The following is an 18,875-nucleotide window of genomic DNA, read 5'->3' on the forward strand; positions in this document are numbered from 1 at the left end:
CCCTCTCCAGCGGGGTCCAGGCACGCGGCACAGAGGGCACCTGCTCCGGCACCGGTGGCTCACTCCCGGTCACAGTCACGGGCTTTTCCATGCCACAGCTTCACCCTGCGTCTGATTCAGTGGCAGATGCCGGCAGTGGCAGGGGACAGGCAGCAGTCACCCGCGCGTGACCCAGCCCGGGGCTCCTGCTGCCTGTGTGAGCAGCTCCTGTCCGGCTGTGTCACCGAGCACTACAGTGAAGAGCAAGACCAGAAATAAAGGAGTTTCCTCTCTGCTCAGGACATTTTAATAGGAATAACGGGCCTGAACATCCTCTGGGGACTGGAGCTGACAATCTCTCAGCTTTGGGACAGGCCTCTGGACTGGGTCTCACTCCTGCTGCACGCTGGCTGCGAAAGTCCCTTTTCCGAACCTCTGATGGTCCCAGTCCTGAGATTCCCCCTCCTCCTGGTGTCCCATTGCCCTGGGAGGATGCAGCTTGTGCCAGCCAGGCTGTGCAAGCCAGCCCTGAGTGCTGGGAGCCGGCACCATTCCTGCTGCTGGGCTTGTCACAGGCAGTGCCGGAGGAAGGGACCTGCCACCCTCCGCACCTCACCCTGCAGAGAGGCATCGGCCAGTGTGAGGAGGGGCCTGCGGGGCAGCCCCTGGCCAGTGGCCATGCTGGCCACCTCTCCAGGCAGGAGAGCGCGGCTCCAGAGGGCCAGGCCAGCCAGGTGACCCACAAAGGCTTCTGCGGTGCTGGAGCCCTTGCCAGGGTGATCCTTCTCCCAGCCCAGCACCAGCAAGCCACCAGCAGGAATTTCATAGCCCTGCTGGAAGCCAGAGCCAGCGGCCAGCAGCCGCCTGTCCACATACAAGCGGTACTGGCCCTGGCTGGAGGACCAGGTGAGGCAGAGGTGGTGCCACTTGCCATCCAGGAGTGGCATCACTGGGAGCTCCCGAAAAAACCCGTCTCCGATGATGAAGCGTGCAGAGCCAGGGAGGTCCCCACTATGGCCACGCATGGCCAGCTTGCTGCTGCCGTCCTCGATGACATAGGAGAGGAGGGCACCGAGGTGGGGGGCTGAGGTGGCCAGCCAGGCACAGAGTGACAGTGCCTGTAGACCCCCGCGCAGCCCTGGCCCCAGTTTGGCCACATTCTCAGCAGAGGTGTTGGGGAAGAGCAGGACAGTGCCGATGTGGCAGGTTGGGGAGGTGGGCGCGGGGGCAGGGGGGCTGTACCTACCCTCTGCTGGCTGCTGGGGGACTGGTGGCTGCTCCTGGGTAACCATGGTCATGGTGAGGAGTACTGGTGCTATGGCTTGGGGTTCCAGTGCTGCATTGCCAGGGGGTTCTGTGTCCTCCTCAGGTGCTCCACCAGGCCCAGCATCAGCTGACAGCTGGTGAGGTTTCTTCTGCCGGCGTTGCTGCCACCACCTTGCCTTCAGCTGCTGGGGGCTTGCGGTGCTGGAGGCCACCCGGCCCTGTGGCTCCTGCTCCCAGCTGTGGGCAGCATCTCGCAGGCCGTGTGGCTTGGAGCCAGTGTCCCCCGGTGCACCGGGTGGGTGGGTGAGTGGGTGGTGGGACAGGTTCAGGACACCCACTGTCCTCTCCAGCCGCTTCAGCCTGCGGTGCAGTCGCCGGCCAGCAGAGGTCAGACGGGCCAGCTCAGCACCCAGGGCAGCCTGGGCAGCGGCAGCTGCCTCCGCTTGCTCTGCCAGCGCCTGGAAGCGTCCATCGATGTTGTAGGAGATGTTGTAGTTGCCAGCGATGCTCTGGAGATGGCTCAATATCACCTCCTGGAGCCGGTGAAGCTGCAAGGGAGTGGGGTGAGGTGGGGTGAAACCCCATCCTCATGCCTGGCCCCTGTGGTGCCACTGACCACCAGCCTGGCCCAAAGCACCGAGTGCCCCCCTGGCACAGGCCTGTGCCCCCTCCCCACCCTGGGCACCCACCTGCTCCTCCAGCCGCTGCAGCCGCAGGAGCAAGGGGCTGGGCCGGGCTGCGGGTCTCGGCACCTGGATCAGGCCACCCTGCATGGCAGCAGCCAGAAGCAGACAGAGGGGCAGCACTGTCCCCGCCATGCTGCTGCCGGGTGCTTTCTGCCTGCACGGCAGGGCCAGCCCTGGCCCCCGCAGTGCCCCCCCGGGGTGGCCTCCACCATGATGAGATCTGCAGCCATTGCTGGCGTGTCCCAGCAGCCGCCAGCACCAGGGCTCACAGCCCTGCGGCCCTGGGCCAGGCACTCTGCGGGGGCGGTTGGCCCAAGCCCAGGAGCTCCTGGGGGCTCCCGCTGCCCAGATCAGGGGCCAGGCTGGGGGTGCTGAGACATGGGGCAGGGGGAGGTGTTGAGGGGTACCTGTGAGCACATGGTGTGTGAGCCAGCTCCTGGAGAGCAGCAGGGTGTGGAGTCTCAGACTAATGCACTGGGTACAGGTGAGGGTGGGCAGGCAGGGCAGTGCAGGGCAGAGTAGGCAGGGCGGGGCTGGACAGGGCAGTGCAGACTGTGCAGGGTGGTGCAGGCAGCGTAGACTGTGCAGGCAGCGTAGACTGTGCAGGCAGTGCACACTGTGCAGGCAGCACACACTGTGCAGGCAGTGCACACTGTGCAGGCAGTGTAGGCAGTGCACACTGTGCAGGCAGTGCACACTGTGCAGGCAGTGTAGGCAGTGCACACTGTGCAGGCAGCGCAGACTGTGCAGGCAGTGCAGACTGTGCAGGCAGTGCAGACTGTGCAGGCAGTGCAAGCAGCGCGGTGCAGTCGATGCATCCAGCCTGGGGCGCACCGGCCACCAGGGGGCGGCAGCACGTGCGCGCCGCAGAGCCGATCGTGGGCGGCGCTCCGGGACCGTGGCGGGAGTGGGCGGGGCTTCCAGCCGGGCCCCGTGCTGCCGGGGGCGTGTCCTGTCGCGCAGGCGGTGACACGGCCGAGGCCCCGCCCCGTACCCTTGAGCCGGCGGCAGAAGATGGCGGCGGGATCGACCCTCGGTCGGTGGATCGTCCGGTCAGGTGCGTCCGGCCCCGGAACTCGGGTGGCCCTGTGTCTCTCCTCTAGGGCTCAGCGTGTCCCCATGACCCCTCCCTGTGTCCCCCCGCCGTGGGTTGGGGTGTCCACACGCTCTCCCTCAGTGGGTTGGGGTGTCCCCCTTGTCTCCCTGCCGTGTGCTGGGATGTCCCCCGTGTCCCCATACCCTTCCCCAGTGGGTCAGGGTCCTCCATGTCCTCCGTCGTGGGTCGAGGTGTCCCCCTGCCGTGGGTGGAGGTGTCTCCATGCCCTGCTTCAGTGGGTCAGGGTGTCCCCATGTCCCCCTACCGTGGGGTCCCTGTGTCCCCAGTTGTGGATCAGGGTGTCCCCATGCTCTCATTGGGTCAAGTGTCCCCCTGCCATGGGTGGGGATGTTCCTCATATCCCCTAATTATGGATCAGGGTGTCCTTGTTTCCCCACTTTGTGTGCCCGAGCAGTTTTGGGGTGCACACCCAGACCTGTGCCCTGCCCAGCCCTACCTGCCTGTGTCCCCCCAGGTGTGCTGCCCCTCAGCCGCCGGCCCCCAGCGTGGGGCAGGGCAGCCCGGCAGCCCCCCGGCCTCCCACTCGCCCCGGCACGGGCCTTCAGCAACAACAAGATCCTAGTGGAGCTGGACGAGAGCTCAGGTACGGTGAGGGGCACTGCAGCGGTGTCACCCCCAACCCACGGGTCTGCCAGGAGTTGTGCTGTCCCCAGCCTGGGCACAGCTGCAGCACCCAGGCTAAGCACTCTGTGAGGACCTTCTGGGGTAGGGTGGTGGTGTTTGGGAGGGAACAAGGGCTCAGAGTGCTTCCCATGTGCTGGCCAGGGCAGCAGTACCACCAGGCTCAGAAAGGTGTGTGATCTACTGGGCGCAGAATATTTGCTGTGATAGAAGCTGGAGGTTTGACCTTCTCCAGTGAGCCCAGAGAGAAAGGAACTGCTGGGCAGCGTGACCCTGAGGGTGGCTGATCTTTGGGACACACATACTCGTTCATGCTCCAGTTCACCTCTGGCTGACTGAGCCCGGTTGCGGGCAGGTCTGGGGAAAGGCAGGGTCCTGCTCTTGGCCCCATCGCTGTGGGGGCTTTTTGAAGAGCCAGGAATGGAAAGAGACAATGAGGGTGAGCAGGGAGTTGGGTGAAACTCCCTTGGGAAGGTCAGTGGGTGCTGCTGTGGTTGGGGGATTCTGATGTCTCTGTGTTTACCATGGCACAGGCGTCGCCACGATGAAGTTCAAGAGCCCCCCGGTCAACAGCCTCAGCCTGGACTTCCTCACCGAGTTCTGCATAAGCTTGGAGAAGCTGGAGAACAACCGGGCCTGCCGGGGCGTGATCTTCACATCCGTACGTGTTGTCCTGAGCTCGGGGTGTGAGCTGTGGGGCAATGTGGCAGGCATGGATGCCATTCCCTTGCTCATATTTGGTCTCTTGCCCCACTGATCACTGGCATGGAAGGGCTGGGAAGCAGCTTTGATGAGCTCCAGAAGGAGGGGAGGGAGCTTTTGGAAGGACTGTGCTGTTTCTTCTGTGTCTGTTTCTAGCAGAAGAATAACAACCGAGTATTGTCATTTGTCATTAAAATCAAAGGTGCTTATCTGCAAATGTGACACATCCCTTGAGATCTCTTGAACTGCCTGGCAGGAGATGCCAGTGTTCATTTTCAGATGTAATGTTGGTATGAGGTGGTGTCTTGGAGTGGGACAGAGCAGGTTTTGTGCCGCAAACAAGGAGTCCCAGCTCTGCAGGACATGGTGGTGGGATGATCCAGGCTGTGGGAGCACTGTGGAGATTGTTTCAGAACCCCCAAGGACCCTGATTTATGTCATATTTAATTATCACTTTCCCCTTCCTCAGGCTGCCAGGCTGAGTGCATTAGAGGGCTAAAGGGTCATCCCTGAACAGTGATTCTCAGTGACATTTGTATTTTCCTGATTCTAGGCCATCCCCAAAATTTTCTCATCTGGCCTGGACATCACTGAGATGTGTGGCAAGAGCACAGAGCACTACGCTGAGTTCTGGAGAGCTGTGCAGGAGATGTGGCTCCGGCTCTACGGCTGCAACATGGTGACAATTGCTGCAGTCAACGTATGTCCTTTAGATCCATTTTGCTGGTCACCCCGTGTGGTCTGTCACTTGCTGCAGCTTGTTTGCGCTGCGTGGGCAGGGGCAGCCGAAAAATCAGGCTTTTCAGTGCTGAAACAAGTGCAGGGCTGGATTTGTTGGGGTGTTTGGGCAAAGCACATGCCTCTTGGTTCAGGACGTTGGGGTGTAGGCAGGTGTGGAAGCGTGAGGTGTTGCAGGCTCCATGGAAGCTGCAGGCACTGCTGAGGTATGGCAGTGTTTCCGCTGTGGTGGAGAGCTTGCTCAGCACTTGTGTCCTGCCGGTCAGGGCTGAGGTGCCCTTTGTACAGCAAAAGCCATACCCAAGAGATTGGCTGTGCATCTGTCCTCCAGGTGGGAGGACCAGGAGGAGGCCTGAGGCCAGGGGTAGAGCCCAGGGGGATGTCGATGGCAGAGGAGTCCTGGAGAAGCTGAGTGGTTGGCATAGAAGGAGTCCAGAGGCTGTCTGCCATGTGCCCTGCTGGCTGCTTCCTCGCTGGTGAGACTTGCAGGAGTTGCCCAGGTTACTGCCCTGGCCTTTGCTCTGCTTTGCTGCAGGGGACAGGAGGCGGCTATGCCATGCCGCAGGTACTTGTCTTCAGCCCTGGGGGCAGTGACGCTTTGAATCCTGGGCACTGCGGTTTGTCATAAGCCCTTTTTTCACCTGGTTTTGCCCCTCCAGCTGTGGTTCTTGGCCAGCAGGGAAGTGTCATCTGAATCTCAGTTACCTGTTCAGTGTCTAGTTTTCATTCTCAGTGCAGTGCCACGTTGGCAGCTCACAGCTCTGTGTCTGTCTGTACATCATCTTTGAAGACACCTGGGTCTCTAAGCGGCTTCTTGCAGGCACCCTGTGCAGGCCTAAGCAAGCAAGCAGTTGTGGCAAAAGTGGTCACAAATGGAAGTTTTGTAGGCAGAAGGTCTTACAAAGCCCCTGGACAGAACAGTTTCTGTGGCATTTAGGTTTACAAAGCTCAAGTAGGGTTAAAAACTCATGTAGGGTTACAAGAAAATGCCACAGTAAATCTCTGCTGCAACCCAAGTAACATGGATCAAATAACTAGATTTCCAGACTGGAAAAGGCGAGAAATAAAGAGCATTAAAAAGTGAAGAGATAAACCCTGGTAAGCCTATCAGAAATCTTCTTTAGGGCTGTTTGTTATCAGGTCATCAGAGACTTGGGCGACATCTGCTCTGTCACCCTCTGTCTTCCCTGCTCTGGAGGAGACATCGAGGCTGGGGGTGCAGGGCCGTTTGGAACCGTGACCTCAACTCACTCCTTCCTTCTCTTTGCCAGGGGTCCAGCCCAGCGGGAGGCTGTCTCATTGCCTTGTCCTGTGACTACAGGATCATGGTGGACAACCCCAAATTCAACATCGGCCTGAACGAAGCCCAGCTGGGCATTGTGGCTCCCTTCTGGTAGGCCAGTGCCTCCCACTTCTAGTGTCATGTGTAGGTCTCTAAAAATAATTAATCTTCCAGTTTCTAATCAGTTTAGCTGTCTGCTGAGATGTAGTTTTATATGTCAGTGATCAGGTAGTTGCAGCTGCCAGAAACAGCACCTAATTTCTTTGTCCTGTCCTGCATGTAACTGAAAAGCTTTTGGGCTGCAGAATGTTCTCACATCCCTCGCCAGTGAGGACCTCAGCTCTAACTCTGCACCCAACTCCAAAACCAGTTCTGGGAGATCTCCCTGGTCAGGCTCAGTCTGGGAATGCACTTTTCCCTGGATACACACCATGCACCTGCAAAATCCCATAGTTGTGTGGATCTCTGGAAGCATAGGAGCACTGATATACTAAGGCATGGATCCTTGGTTGCTCTAAAAATGTGTAAATGTGCTGTTGGAACAGAGCTTTCATGTCACAGCAAGTGGGCACAGCTGAGACCTGCACTCTGGGGGTAAATGGAGCAGTGTCATGGAGAGGGGGGGGAACTCTGTTGGGATGGTACCAAAAATGGCTCTGCCTGCCTGACTCTGCTCAGCACGGCTGAGCCCGTAGCTGCTGCTCAGAGACCCGTGCCCGGGGAGCAGGACCCAGCGTGCTCTTAGCTTCCATGTCTGGGTGTGGCTGCTGCTGGGTGTTTCTTTCCCTGACCATGGCTTTTCCTTCTGTTTCCTCCAGGTTTAAGGACACATTTGTGAATGTTGTGGGACAGCGAATTGCTGAACGCTCCCTCCAGCTGGGTGCCCTCCACCCCGCACCCGAGGCCCTCAAGCTTGGCCTTGTGGATGAGCTGGTGCCAGAGGAGAAGCTCCAAGAAAAGGCTGCGGCTGTCATGGCGCAATGGCTGGCCCTGCCCGGTAAGGGTGGCACCTCCAGCAGAGGAAGAGGGGATCTGATCTGAGTGGGAAGGACAGGTACTGGGGCTGGTACCTGCAAGCACATAACAGTTTAAAGAGAAAGGTGTGGATGGCTGGGAGGTAGGAAAGTCCTTAAAAGGGGCCTATAATATAGATGGAGACAGACTTTTTAGCAGGGCCTGTTATAATAGGACAAGGGGTGATGCTTTTAAACTAAAGGAAAGGAGATTCAGGCTAGACATGAGGAAGAAATTTTTTACAATGAGGGTGGTGAAACACTGGTCCAGGTTGCCCAAAGAGGTGGTGGATGCTCCACCCCTGGAGACATCCCAGGCCAGGCTGGATGGGGCTCTGAGCAACCTGGTCTGGGATGTCCCTGCTCATGGCAGGGGGTTGGACTAGATGAACTTTGAAGGTCTCTTCCAAACCACATTGTTCTATGATTCTATGAAAGTTCAGCACAGTGGTCCAGCCAGCCCTGGGCTAGCAGATGGGCTTGCCAGTGCCCCTGCACAGGAGGACACTGTGCTGGTTGTGCTCTGCCAGCCCTGCTGAGTCAATCCGGAGATGCCCGAGCTCCAGATACAATATGAACCTTTGTGTCTGTCAGTGGAGGTGTTACCCCACAAAAGCTGCTGTGGAGTTGGGGGAACAGGCTGGGTGAGAGTGCTGGGGTGGCTGCCAGTTTGTCGTTGCGATCTGGATCAACTGCCAGCACTCTGCTGAGCTGGGGCTGGTGATGGGGATGTGAGGACAGACAGCAAGTACAGACATAATGTGTGTTTGGGCTGCTCCGTGACTGGTTCCTGGGCTGGGAGAGGGCTCTCTGTGGGCCAGGGCTGGATCTGAGGTATTCCATCCCATGCCACGTGTCACCCTTCAACTGCTCTTTCTGTAGAAGCCTGAATCTACTGGGCAAAAATGGAGGGGTCCCAGGACTGTCACTTTGTGTCCCAGCCTTGGCAGAGGGTCCCTAAACAACTCTCTGTCCTGCTGTTCTGGCATTAGAGTGACCCCTCAGCCCCCAAGAGCAGGGAGCACATCTCTGCTCTGCTCTTACTACACAGATCCTTCCCCAGAGCCCTAAGTCAGAGCTGGGGGTGTCTGTCTGGGTGAAGGTGTCTGTCACACCCAGGTGCTGGAGCAATTCAGGTTTCCCAGTGAATGGAGAGGCTGGTCACCATTTCACCATCACAGCTGCAGCACACTGAGAGTATGGATGCAACATCTCTGCAATAGATGTACTGCTGCACGACTTGTTGTCATCTGTCCCAGTAGATGAGTTGTTTCTGCACTGAGCAATACAGATCACAATTTATTGCACATGAATTTATCCAGTTCGGCTTCCAGCTGGTGGGGTTTTCTGACACCTTTCCCTGCTGGTCTAAAAAGCCCTTTGGTGCGTGGCACCTCCTTTTCGGTAGCACCTGCATATGGTGGCAGTGGCTGAGAGCTGGTCAGGAGTGAGGACCACGCATGTTCCCCATCCTCACTCCCCTTTCCATAGACCATGCCCGTCAGATCACCAAGTCCATGATGAGGAAGACTGTGCTGGACCGCCTGATATCTCACCGGGAGGAAGACATTCAGCACTTCATCAGCTTCACCTCAAAAGAGTCCATCCAGAAGTCACTTCGCATGTACATGGAGATGCTGAGGAAGAAGAAGAGTGGCTGAGGAGCCAGCCATCTGGGCCCTGGTCCAAGGAGCTCAAGTGACCCCCCAAAACGCTGCAGCAGCTGTAGGCTTTCACAGTGAAGCCGTCTGCACTGTCAGCAATTGGTGACGTGCTGCCTTCTCCTGTGGCCACCCCAAGCGCCCCTTCCCCTTAGTCCCCACAGAGTGCCTGACACCACTGCTGCCTTCCTGGGAGCGGGGAGAGCTGACTGCTCGGCTGCCCACGGAGTGGACAGGGAGAGCATCTTGATGCTGCTGTGGCCCCAGCCCTCTGGTCCTTGGATATCCTCCCTCCTGTCCAACAGCTAATTGTGAAATGAGATTTCTCAATAAATTCTTGATGATGTAACATGTGGATGCGTCATTCCTCAGTGTGGCTTCAGTCACTGCTTCCTGGCTGGTGGCCTGTCCCTGGGCTCCAGTTCCTGGTGGGCTGAGGGGGCCTGGGCATGGCTGGTGCCCAGCTGTGACCCTTCTCGGAGCAGACCGGACGCTGGGCTGGTGGATGGGGCTGCCTGGAGCGCTTCACGGGGCTTGGTGTTAGGAGCTGGAGCTGGATCGTGGTCTGTGGCTTCAGGAGGAGCTCAAGCTGTCAGCTTCACCTCAACCGGGTAGTGGTCGCTGACTGCCAGGGCCTGGGGGAGGGCAAGAGGTGGGGAGGTGTAATGCAGGGGTTTGGTGAGCCCCAAGCCCCTTGCCATGCTGACGGCGCTGGCAGGGCGGCTGTGATTGCCCTGCCAGACCCTTCTGCCTGCGGGGAGAGACATGGTGTCCCCAACCCTGAGACACTCAACACACCAGGCTCCAGTTTTGTCACCTCCCATGGAGAGATGCCCAGGTGTGGCCTCCCTGCATCTCACTTGGGAGTTCTGTGCCAGCTATGGGTGGCTGAAGATAGGCTATGATTGCCCCAATGACCTGGAGTCCTGCCCACGTCTGCCAATGAAAGGCCACAAATATCCCCATGCGTCTTATCTCTTCCCCACTGGGACAGGCAATGACCCCAAATCCCCCCTCCTGTTTCCACCTGTGGGTCCCTCATCACCCCGAGCTCCCCATTGGCCAGCTGCAGGCTGCTGTGTCCCAGGAGGGGAACGAGCCTCACACAGGGTTGTGCTGGTATCCCAGCTGGCCTGGGGCACATGTGCTGTGGTCAGAGCCTGCTCGGAGTGCTGCTGGAGCTGCTTCGGCTCTGCATTTGGGCTTTTTAAATGCATCAACTCCATGGCCACTGCCTAAACTCGAACAGATGCTGGCAGCCCCGCAGCTGGCATTGCCTGGAGCAGCACAGCTTAGGCGCCTGTCTGAGCCCCAGGTTTGTGATCCAAGCTCACCTCCTCCTGCTCCAGCTGGAGAGCACGCTGGAAATTGTAGACGGCAGCTGAATTTGGCATGATGCTTCTCTTCAGCTTGGCACCGCATACCACGATCCTGCCAGGGAGACAAGGGGGGGTGGGTACTGCTCCTGCCTCTGTGCTTGGCTGCTGATGGCGCAGGACGGGCAGGGGACCGCGGGGTGCCAGGGAGGGGACTGTGGTGGCACTCACCTGTCGTAGGCACAGTCTGACCTCCCCACAGTAGTGTCAGTGCCGTCGGGGAGCAGCCACTTGAAGACATCGCTGGTGCGCAGGCGGATTTTTGACCAGTCACTGGACTGGACGTAGGAGCAGTCGGCATTGAAGTCCCCCAGGAACATGATGTTCTGTGGTGGGAAGATGGGGGGGCTTGTGCTTGTGGTGGCTGGGGAAGGGGCTGCCCCTGACACCAGCCCTCCCATGGGGCCAGGGCATCCCTTGTGGCAGGGGACGGGGCAGGAGCAGGGTCCCCATCCCAGCACCCTTGCACTAGCTGTGGTCGCCTCAAAGCGGGGACCTGGCATGGGTCAAACAGTCCCCAGAGCTCAACGCCCACCCCTGATACCATCCCCAGAATGAGCAGCACTCACATCAGTCCCCCACTTGCTGACAATGGCCAAGTAGACATCGTAGAGTGCATCGATCTCGGTGACAGCATCATGTGGGGCTGAATGCAGCGGCACCAGCACAAACTCCTCCACCTCTGCCAGGGGAGAGGGACGTCAGCCCCACAGCCACCCCATGCCACTGCCCGAGGCCACTTGTCCCCCTGCTTACTGGTGCTGGGCACTGAGACCCTTAGGATGAACGGCTCCCGGCTGAAGGCATCCTGGGGGTCTTCATATTGGTAGGTGTCCACCACAGACACGACATCTGTCCTGTGTGATCAAAGGGATGGTGACCCTGGGGCTCAGCATGGCCCCTGTGTCCCCTCCATGGTGTCGGTGGACTTGTAGTGCCCCATTACCTGTAGATGAAGAGGTACCTCTCCTTGTAGTTCTCCCGTCCCAGTGGGCCGCTGATCTCATAGTCATATGGGGACGTGGACACACTGTGGAGATGCAAAGGCAGGATGGTGACATGGCTGGCGCCAGTGACATGGCTGGTACCACCCTAGCGTGGCCTCAGCATGGCCATGGGCTGGATGGCCATGGGGTTGGCACCAGCTGGTCCTGCTCTGCTGTTCCCATAGACCACCATGCCCTGGCCATGTTGTGACATGGGGTGCAGTGGCTCCGAGCCACCCTGCTGTACCTGCCACCTGGGGATGGCTCCTTGAGCACGGTCGGCCACAAGCAGGACACAGGGTGGCTCCTGCCACCCCTTTCTCTGTAGGGACGCTCCCCACCTTCATTTGCATCAAAGCTAAATTAGGTTAATGAGCAGCCTGGGGCTTCGCGGAGCCTGGCGTCACCCTCCCTGCCGTGGCTGCTTTGAGGTGGAGCTGGAGGGGACACCAAAGGGGCGTCCCTGCTCAAGGAGCACTCACCGCCTTTCAATAAAGCAGTGGTAACCTTCACCTGGCCCTGACCTGTGTCCTCACACAAAGCAAGGTCAGCATCCAGCCGGCAGAGGGGCTGCCACCCCACGGTGACCAGTTCTAGCCCACCACAGCAGCCCCTTTTTCTCCTGGGGTGCCTGAGCTGCTCAGAGCATCATCTGCTGCTGGGTGTATCCTGGGGTCCCCTGGTCACTCACAGGGTCTTGGAGTGCTGGAGGCTGCCTTCTTCATCCCCCATCTCGCTTCTGCCTTGTCCTGTTGGATTTTGGAGATGGAGGTGCCAGGGCTGTGGTTCCTTTTTATCCTATGTGCTCTGGTGGGGTTGCAGCTTTCAGACAGGTTTTGTGCTGCCCATATCCCCTTTCCACTCCCTGGATTATTCCTGATGGCTTTGTCAGTGCCTGCTCAAAGCTTCAGCCCCAGCACTTTTTTCCCATTCCGCTTTCCAAAAACAAACCCTCTGCCAATGGACGACTTTTATTGGCCTTTTACTGCTCCAGCAGCTCAGCCCTGACTCTGCTCATACCTGCTGAGCTCCTCCATGAGCTGGGTGACGGCGCTGAGGTCGGCATCACGCACCTCCTGCACCAGCACCATGTCATAGCGGCGCAGGATCTGCGGGGACAAGAAGGACAGTGATGGTGAGACCGAGCCTGGGGCTGGCTCAGGGCTGCCGTCACCCATCTGTCTCCCAGCTGGGCACCCTGATATGGGCTGGGTGCAGCACCACAGGGACCTACATGTCCCTGGGTGCTGGGGTCGGTGTCCCCATGGAGGGCTCACAGGGACTGCAGGGTAAGCCTGATGTCCACCTTGGTACCCACCAAGCCTTCACCCACCCACGGCATCCCCAGCACTGGGATGCCATCCCATCCATGGCCATATGTTCCTGGCACAGGAGCCACATTTTGGGTCTGCCCCAGCACACAACCCGTCCCCATGTGGCACCAGATGCACTCACACTGATAATGATGCCTGCCACTCCCTCGTTGGACATCTTGGTGTCACCGAATGCCTGGATGTTGAAGGCACCGACACGCAGTGTGGCAGTGGCCAGGCATGGGAGAGCCACAGTCAGCAGCAACAATGCCAGCACCATGGTCCCCATCCTGCCGGGAGCGATGTTGAGTCACAGGGATGCAGCGATGGGACCCAAACTTAGAAAACTGCTTTGAATTTGGGGATAGAGCAAAAAACCCCATGTAGTTCCTTCCTAAGCCCCGGTATGCAGCAGTGTGCCACAGTAGGCACTGCCCAGAGCAGCCTGTGGAGTTGGCACGGGCTGTCTGCCAGCTCACCAGTCCCAAGGGAAGCTCAACCCCATCACGCCGCGGTGAATCCACCCAGCAGCTCCCAGGATCGCCCAACACTGCTCCTCGCTGGGAGGTCTTCATCACCTGCCAGCCCCAGCCACCACTACTGGCACCCCAGGCTCCATGTCCTTAAACCCGCCACTGCTGGGGTAAGGGAGTAACTCCTTGTCTCAGCTCATCCCAGCTCATCCCAGTCCCTCCTGGTTCGCAGCTGAAGGTGCAGAGCCCAGACCTGTCCTTACCTTGCCAACCGCGCAGCACTTCTGCCTTCCCAGCAGCAGGACGAGCGGCTTTATTCCCGGTGGAGGTGCCGGCAAAGCAGGATGAGTCGGACACCCCCGTGGGGGTTTGGCACAGCTCTGGGCTCCCTTCCTGCATTGGGAAACCACAACTCCACAGGGCGACAGGGTGGGGCCAGCACAGCCACCCCATTGCCGATGCAGCGAAGGTTGGATGGGGGTGCGGCACTGGGACATCCTGGGGCTGGGTGGGGACCCAAGACTTGGGGGGCTGCAGCTGGGGTGGCCCTGGTCACAGCACAGGGCACAGCAGCCAGGGGGGTGGCAAAGGGCAATAGCCTTAACAGGGTTGATTCAGGTGCTGTAATTAGATGGGGGAGAAGGAAATGGTGGGGTGTTGGGGTCAGGCAGGCTGAGCACCACCAGCCTCAGCAAGGGGGGCAGCTGCAAACCCCCACAGCAATGCCAGTCGTCACCCAAAACAGCCCCACTCGTGACCCAAGCAGCCCTAGATGTCACCTAGAGCAGCCCCATTGGTGACCCAGATCAGCCCCACTGGTAACCCAAAGCAGCCCCAGTGGAGCTAGTGTCCTCCGCGACGGCACATGGCGTCACCGCAGCATATGGCTTCACCCTGGCTGAGGGAGCTGGGGTGGGTGGGGTGGCTCATGCCAGGGCTTGCCAGGCTCTCGCATGCGCCTCCAGGTTTTGCACCCCGTCACGGGATGAGTCTGGTGTTCCTTGGTGCTGTGGCAGCACCGAAACCCCGCCAGGAGGCACAGAAACTCCTGGGAACAGACTCATGTCCTCTGCTTCCCCCCACCCTCACCATCAGCAACCTGTCAGCCACCCCACAGCCAGGCAGGCTCCAGCAGGATGTGGTCCCCAAGTCAGTGGAAGAGCATCTTGTGAACCAGTGAGGGGACTGAATTCTGCTCAGAGCCTCCCAGGCTCTTCCTGATGTCCCTGCTTTTGACACAGGCAACTCAGAGGGGAGTGACACTGTCCTGTGGACCCAGGGCTCTTGATGGCAGGAGGGGGTCCCTGGCCCTGGGGACCTCCCTGGCTCCAGCCCTGGTGGGGCTGTTCCTGGCAGGGGAATAGGGGGCTCAGGCCCAGGTAGTTGATGGAGGGACTGAAGGGACACTCCCTCCAGAGCTGCAGGGCTGGAAAAGGCTCGTTTTTTAATGGAAGCAGAGAGCATCCCACTCCCACAAGATTCTGAAGAGCAGCTCCTTGCAGAGACGGCAGGCTATTTGGCTGGTGCTGGTGGGCTGTGGGCTCCCACGAGGGACGCAGGTGCCTGCTAGGGTGTCCTGGTAGCTACCAGCTCAGGGACGGGCTCAGCGGGCTTTCAGGGTCACCTCCACTGGGAAATGGTCGCTGACAGCCAATGCCTGGGTGTGGAAGGAAAGCAGAGAGGCAGCTGAGCTCGTCTGGACCCACCAACGCTGTTGTGGCTGGCTGGGACCCAAATGCACTGCTCCAACCCCAAAATTTAGACTGGACCTCAAAACGCTCCAGCTGGAGCGTTGCATCAGTGCAGGGATTGACATTGGGTCACCCTCGGGTGCACCCTGGGGGACAGGGAGCCCACCCACACTCCTGGGAGGTGTGGTGGGTGGGATCCCAGTGCTGATGGGCTTGTGTCCCCTGACCCCTCACTCACATCCTTGATCTGGAGGTGGAAAGTCTTCTGGAAGTTGTTGACGGTAGCGGAGCCAGGCTCGATGTCTTGGCGCAGGGCAGTGCCACAGGCGACGATGCTGCCAGGGCATTGTGGGGGTGTCAGAGCCCACTGGTCCCCCTCATGCCAGCCCCCACCCCACCGCTGAAGCACCCACCGGTCATAGGCACAGCTGGTGGTGTCAGCGACGGTGGTGTCAGCGCTGTCAGGGATGAGCCACTCACAAGCACAGAGGGAGCGCAGGCGGATGGATGGCCACTGGGCACTGGTCACATAGGAGCAGCCGGCGTTGAAGTCACCCAGGAAGAGGATGTTCTGTGAGGGAGTGTGCTGTGCCCCTGCCCACAGACCTCATGGGGCACAAATGGCTCCCTAAAATCTTACCAGACACCCCTGGGTCTCCCCAGCACAGGAAGAACAGCCCCCAGAATGGCAGCAGAGCCACACAGCAGCTCCATGCTGGGACACTGTCAGGGTGGCACCCGCTCCAATGGGTATGAGACATCTCCCATGGGACACATCCGTCCCAGGACAGCCACTGGGACGTGTGGTGGCCGTACCCCCGCCCGCCTGGCTGCCCCAGGGAGGAGCCGAGCTTCCCGCTGCCCCTTACATTAGTTGCCCACTTGTCGACAATGTCGATGTAGACGTCGTAGAGCGCATCGATCTCGGCTGCTGCATTGCTGGGCTCGGCGTGCAGGGGCACCATCACAAACTCCTCCACCTCTGCCAAACAGGTGTCCATCAGCCCCCAGCTTGGGTGCAGCACCCAGGAAGTGAGTGGGGACCCCAGAGGACCAACCCAGGGCAAGCCTCAGCTACTGCCCAGGAAAAGCTGCCGAGGGAAAGCGCGTGTTGGCTTTTGTGGTCTGCCCGTTCTCCAGGCTGGGATTTCCAACAGGGAGCTGCATCTCTCTGCACATGGTTCAGGGTTTGGTGCTTGCTTCCCACCATTTTCTTTCAAGCCACCATGGTTTTCGGAAAGAGACGGGTGGGAGAGAGACGGAAGAGTGTATGTGCCCTGGGGAGCTGTGGGGGAGGTGGAGGTGATGGCACAGAGTAGGAGATGGCACAAGGTGGGAGATGGCACATGACAGGAGATGGCATGCAACTATAAGAAGCAGATGGTGGGACATGGTCCAAGACGGAAGGTAGCAGGTGATGGGATGTGGGACACGATAGGAAACAGCTGGAGATGTGAGATGGCACACAACTGGAGACAGTGCATGCTGGGAGGTGACAGGCAATGGTGTGAGATGGCACATGGAGGGAAACAACAGGCAGTGCTGGCTGTGCTGGGCTGTGACCCAGGACTTCTGGGCACCCACAGGTGGGAGAAGACCCCTCAGCAGTGAAGGACACAGTGGAGCCCCTGAGCTGGGCTCCAGGGTGTGAACCCCAACCTGGTAGGCACAGCTCCAGGCTCAGCCCCGCATGGAGGGCAACCCATGCCAGGTCAAAGCAGCCCCCTACACCAGCTGAGATGCTGCCATGTGCCAGCTCTGCTCACGTGTGGTGGGTGAGGAGAACTTAACGATGAAGGGCTCCCTGCTGAAGGTGTCGGTCCTGCAGGACTCACAGCCATCATCGTAGTAGTAGCTTCCCAGCACGGAGACCATGTCCGACCTGGGGGAGGAGCACAGGGCAGCCCCCACACTGTCCCTGCCACAGCCAGGGCCTCCAGGTGGGGGTACCCACCACCCTTCGGGAGCCACTGCGGGGGCACAGTGGGTGACACAAGGGATGCTGGACCCCGGTGGCATCCATTTACCTGTAGATGAAGACATACTGCTCCTTGTAGCTGTTCCGACCCAGTGGGATGCTGTCCAAGAAGCTGTATGGGTGCTGGGACATGCTGGGAGCCAGATGTGGAGAGGGTGAGAGGAGGGTCCCGGTGCCCCCAGCACCCACTGGGCTCTCTCTAGCTGAGACGGGGATGCCCTGGCACAGTGAGATGCCGGCCAGGATCTGCCCCAGTGTCCACTTTGCTGGCACCTCCTGCCCTGTGCCATCAGGGTCACCTGTTCAGCTGGTCCATGAGCTTCTTCACAGCCGTCAGGTCAGCATCCCGGACCTCCTGCACCAAGGTGATGTCGTACTCCAACAGGATCTGGGGGGGACAAGCTCAGAGCTGCTTGCCCGTGTCCAAGAGCTGTTCATGGGGGCACCTGTGGGTGTCTGGGCTAGGCTGTGAAGGCTCCAGTTTGGCAACAGGAGGGCAGCAGGGACCCCAGAGCCAGGGAGGGAGCTCCTCTGCCAGTGTGCTCTGGCTTAGAAGGACCCTGGGGTGACATAGCACCCTCTAACACTCATCTGTCTACCACCCACCATCCCAGCAGCTCCTCAGTCACAGGCTGCTCAGAGTGAGGAACCTCAACAGCATAAACCCTCCTTGGTTGGGGACCAGCAAGAGTGGAAATGGCCCAAGGTGGGAGATGATGGCAGGGAAAGAGCAGATGGGTGAATGGATGGGGCTTGGCTGGCTGGCTGGCTGGCTGGAGGCATGTATGATTAGAGGCATTGGTGAATGGATGCACAGATGGATGGGTGGGTAGATGGATAGAGACACAGGTGGATGGATGGGGGGATGTGGATAGGTGGATTGATGGGTGGGTGGGTGCATGGATGGACACACAGATGGACAGATTCCTGCAGAAAGCTCGTGTCCAACTGCCCCAAGCTGGCTGCATCCCAGAGACCAAAGAGTAGCCACAACTTCTCCTTCCCCCCAGCACTCACAGAGACGATGATATCTGCTGTAGTCTGGTTGGACATCTTGCTGTCCCCGAATGTCTTGATGTTGAAGGCGCTGATCTTCAGCATGGTGGCTACATGCAGCAGGAGAGCTGCAACCAGCAGCAACAGTACCAGCTTTGAGGATTTCATCCTGCGTGCATAGGGGCAGGGATGGGCTCAGCCTCCCTGGCTGGCAGGGGGATTTGTCACAGATAACAAGAGTGGCCAGGGTATTCCCACTGGCCATACTGGTTTTGCTGGGAGGCATTGGTTTTCCAGAGAACCAACGGGACACGAGTATGGTGCACTCCTGTCCAGCCATCCAGCTCCTGCCTCACGTGGGACCTCATCCTGCCTGTCCCTTCTGGAGGAGGGGCAGGCTGCTCATGAGGCCAGAGCAGGTAATTCACTGGCAAAGGAGCAAATGCCATTTCACAGCGACGCAGAGAAGTCACTTCCTCATTCACCGCACTCAGCCCGGACACCTCTCCTGGCCAGGGTGGGTGGCAGCGGCTGAGGACACAAAGGTCCCTTGGCTTGTCCCTCTCCCACCCATCCCCAGGTCTGCATCGAAGACCCAAAAGACCCAATAGCAGCTGTGCTGGCACAGAGCAAGGAAGGGATGGATTCCCACCCCTCCACAGCTCTTACCCTGCCTGGAACATCCTCACCTGGTGTGTCCTCCCCGCCTGTCCCCCAGCACAGTCCCTGCCTCATCCTCACCCAGGCTGGAGTCCCCCAGGACCCTCCACCGAGGCAGCGCAGTGGCTCTGACCCATGCAGAAAAGCATTTGGGAAGTATTTCCCATGGCGCTCAGCTCCCCGGGGTAATATTTCACCAGCGACTGCGACGTGAGCCCTGCCCAAGCCCAGGCGTCCTGAAATCCTAGTCCTGCCGGGAGCCCCAGTAAGACCCACAAACACCCCCGGCTTTTAGCACACCTGACCTGGGGAAGGGCTAGCTGCCCCTGGACTTTTT

At 59.3% G+C, this 18,875-nt stretch overlaps 4 protein-coding genes across 4 annotated transcripts; 1 reads left to right on the top strand and 3 right to left on the bottom strand.

The window, feature by feature from the left end:
* Positions 1 to 81: 81 nt before the first annotated feature.
* On the bottom strand, positions 82 to 2,163 carry PTX4 (pentraxin 4). The gene is made up of 2 exons (XM_065851053.2): positions 1,935 to 2,163; positions 82 to 1,793 (listed from the first exon to the last, which is right to left on the bottom strand). Exons 1-2 carry the CDS (start codon positions 2,061 to 2,063, stop codon positions 549 to 551), a joined length of 1,374 nt encoding a protein of 457 aa, XP_065707125.2. The 5' UTR covers positions 2,064 to 2,163; the 3' UTR covers positions 82 to 548.
* Positions 2,164 to 2,879: 716 nt separating this feature from the next.
* Positions 2,880 to 9,414, top strand: ECI1 (enoyl-CoA delta isomerase 1). The gene is made up of 7 exons (XM_065851013.2): positions 2,880 to 2,988; positions 3,503 to 3,631; positions 4,203 to 4,330; positions 4,925 to 5,071; positions 6,381 to 6,502; positions 7,210 to 7,388; positions 8,896 to 9,414. The coding sequence occupies exons 1-7, from the start codon at positions 2,946 to 2,948 to the stop codon at positions 9,063 to 9,065; spliced, it is 918 nt and encodes a 305-aa protein (XP_065707085.1). The 5' UTR covers positions 2,880 to 2,945; the 3' UTR covers positions 9,066 to 9,414.
* Positions 9,415 to 9,649: 235 nt separating this feature from the next.
* Positions 9,650 to 13,029, bottom strand: LOC136108717 (deoxyribonuclease-1-like 2). The gene is made up of 8 exons (XM_065850802.2): positions 12,883 to 13,029; positions 12,448 to 12,536; positions 11,388 to 11,471; positions 11,198 to 11,298; positions 11,011 to 11,123; positions 10,613 to 10,767; positions 10,400 to 10,496; positions 9,650 to 9,700 (listed from the first exon to the last, which is right to left on the bottom strand). The coding sequence occupies exons 1-8, from the start codon at positions 13,027 to 13,029 to the stop codon at positions 9,650 to 9,652; spliced, it is 837 nt and encodes a 278-aa protein (XP_065706874.2).
* A 1,760-nt stretch (positions 13,030 to 14,789) lies between these two features.
* LOC136108716 (deoxyribonuclease-1-like) lies at positions 14,790 to 18,046 on the bottom strand. Its single transcript, XM_065850801.2, has 8 exons — positions 17,900 to 18,046; positions 17,182 to 17,270; positions 16,932 to 17,015; positions 16,671 to 16,786; positions 15,774 to 15,886; positions 15,318 to 15,475; positions 15,143 to 15,239; positions 14,790 to 14,870 (listed from the first exon to the last, which is right to left on the bottom strand). The coding sequence occupies exons 1-8, from the start codon at positions 18,044 to 18,046 to the stop codon at positions 14,817 to 14,819; spliced, it is 858 nt and encodes a 285-aa protein (XP_065706873.1). The 3' UTR covers positions 14,790 to 14,816.
* Positions 18,047 to 18,875: the final 829 nt, after the last annotated feature.

This window comes from Patagioenas fasciata, chromosome 15, assembly GCF_037038585.1.
Source record: "Patagioenas fasciata isolate bPatFas1 chromosome 15, bPatFas1.hap1, whole genome shotgun sequence".
In the NCBI taxonomy this organism is placed as follows: Eukaryota; Metazoa; Chordata; class Aves; order Columbiformes; family Columbidae; genus Patagioenas; species Patagioenas fasciata.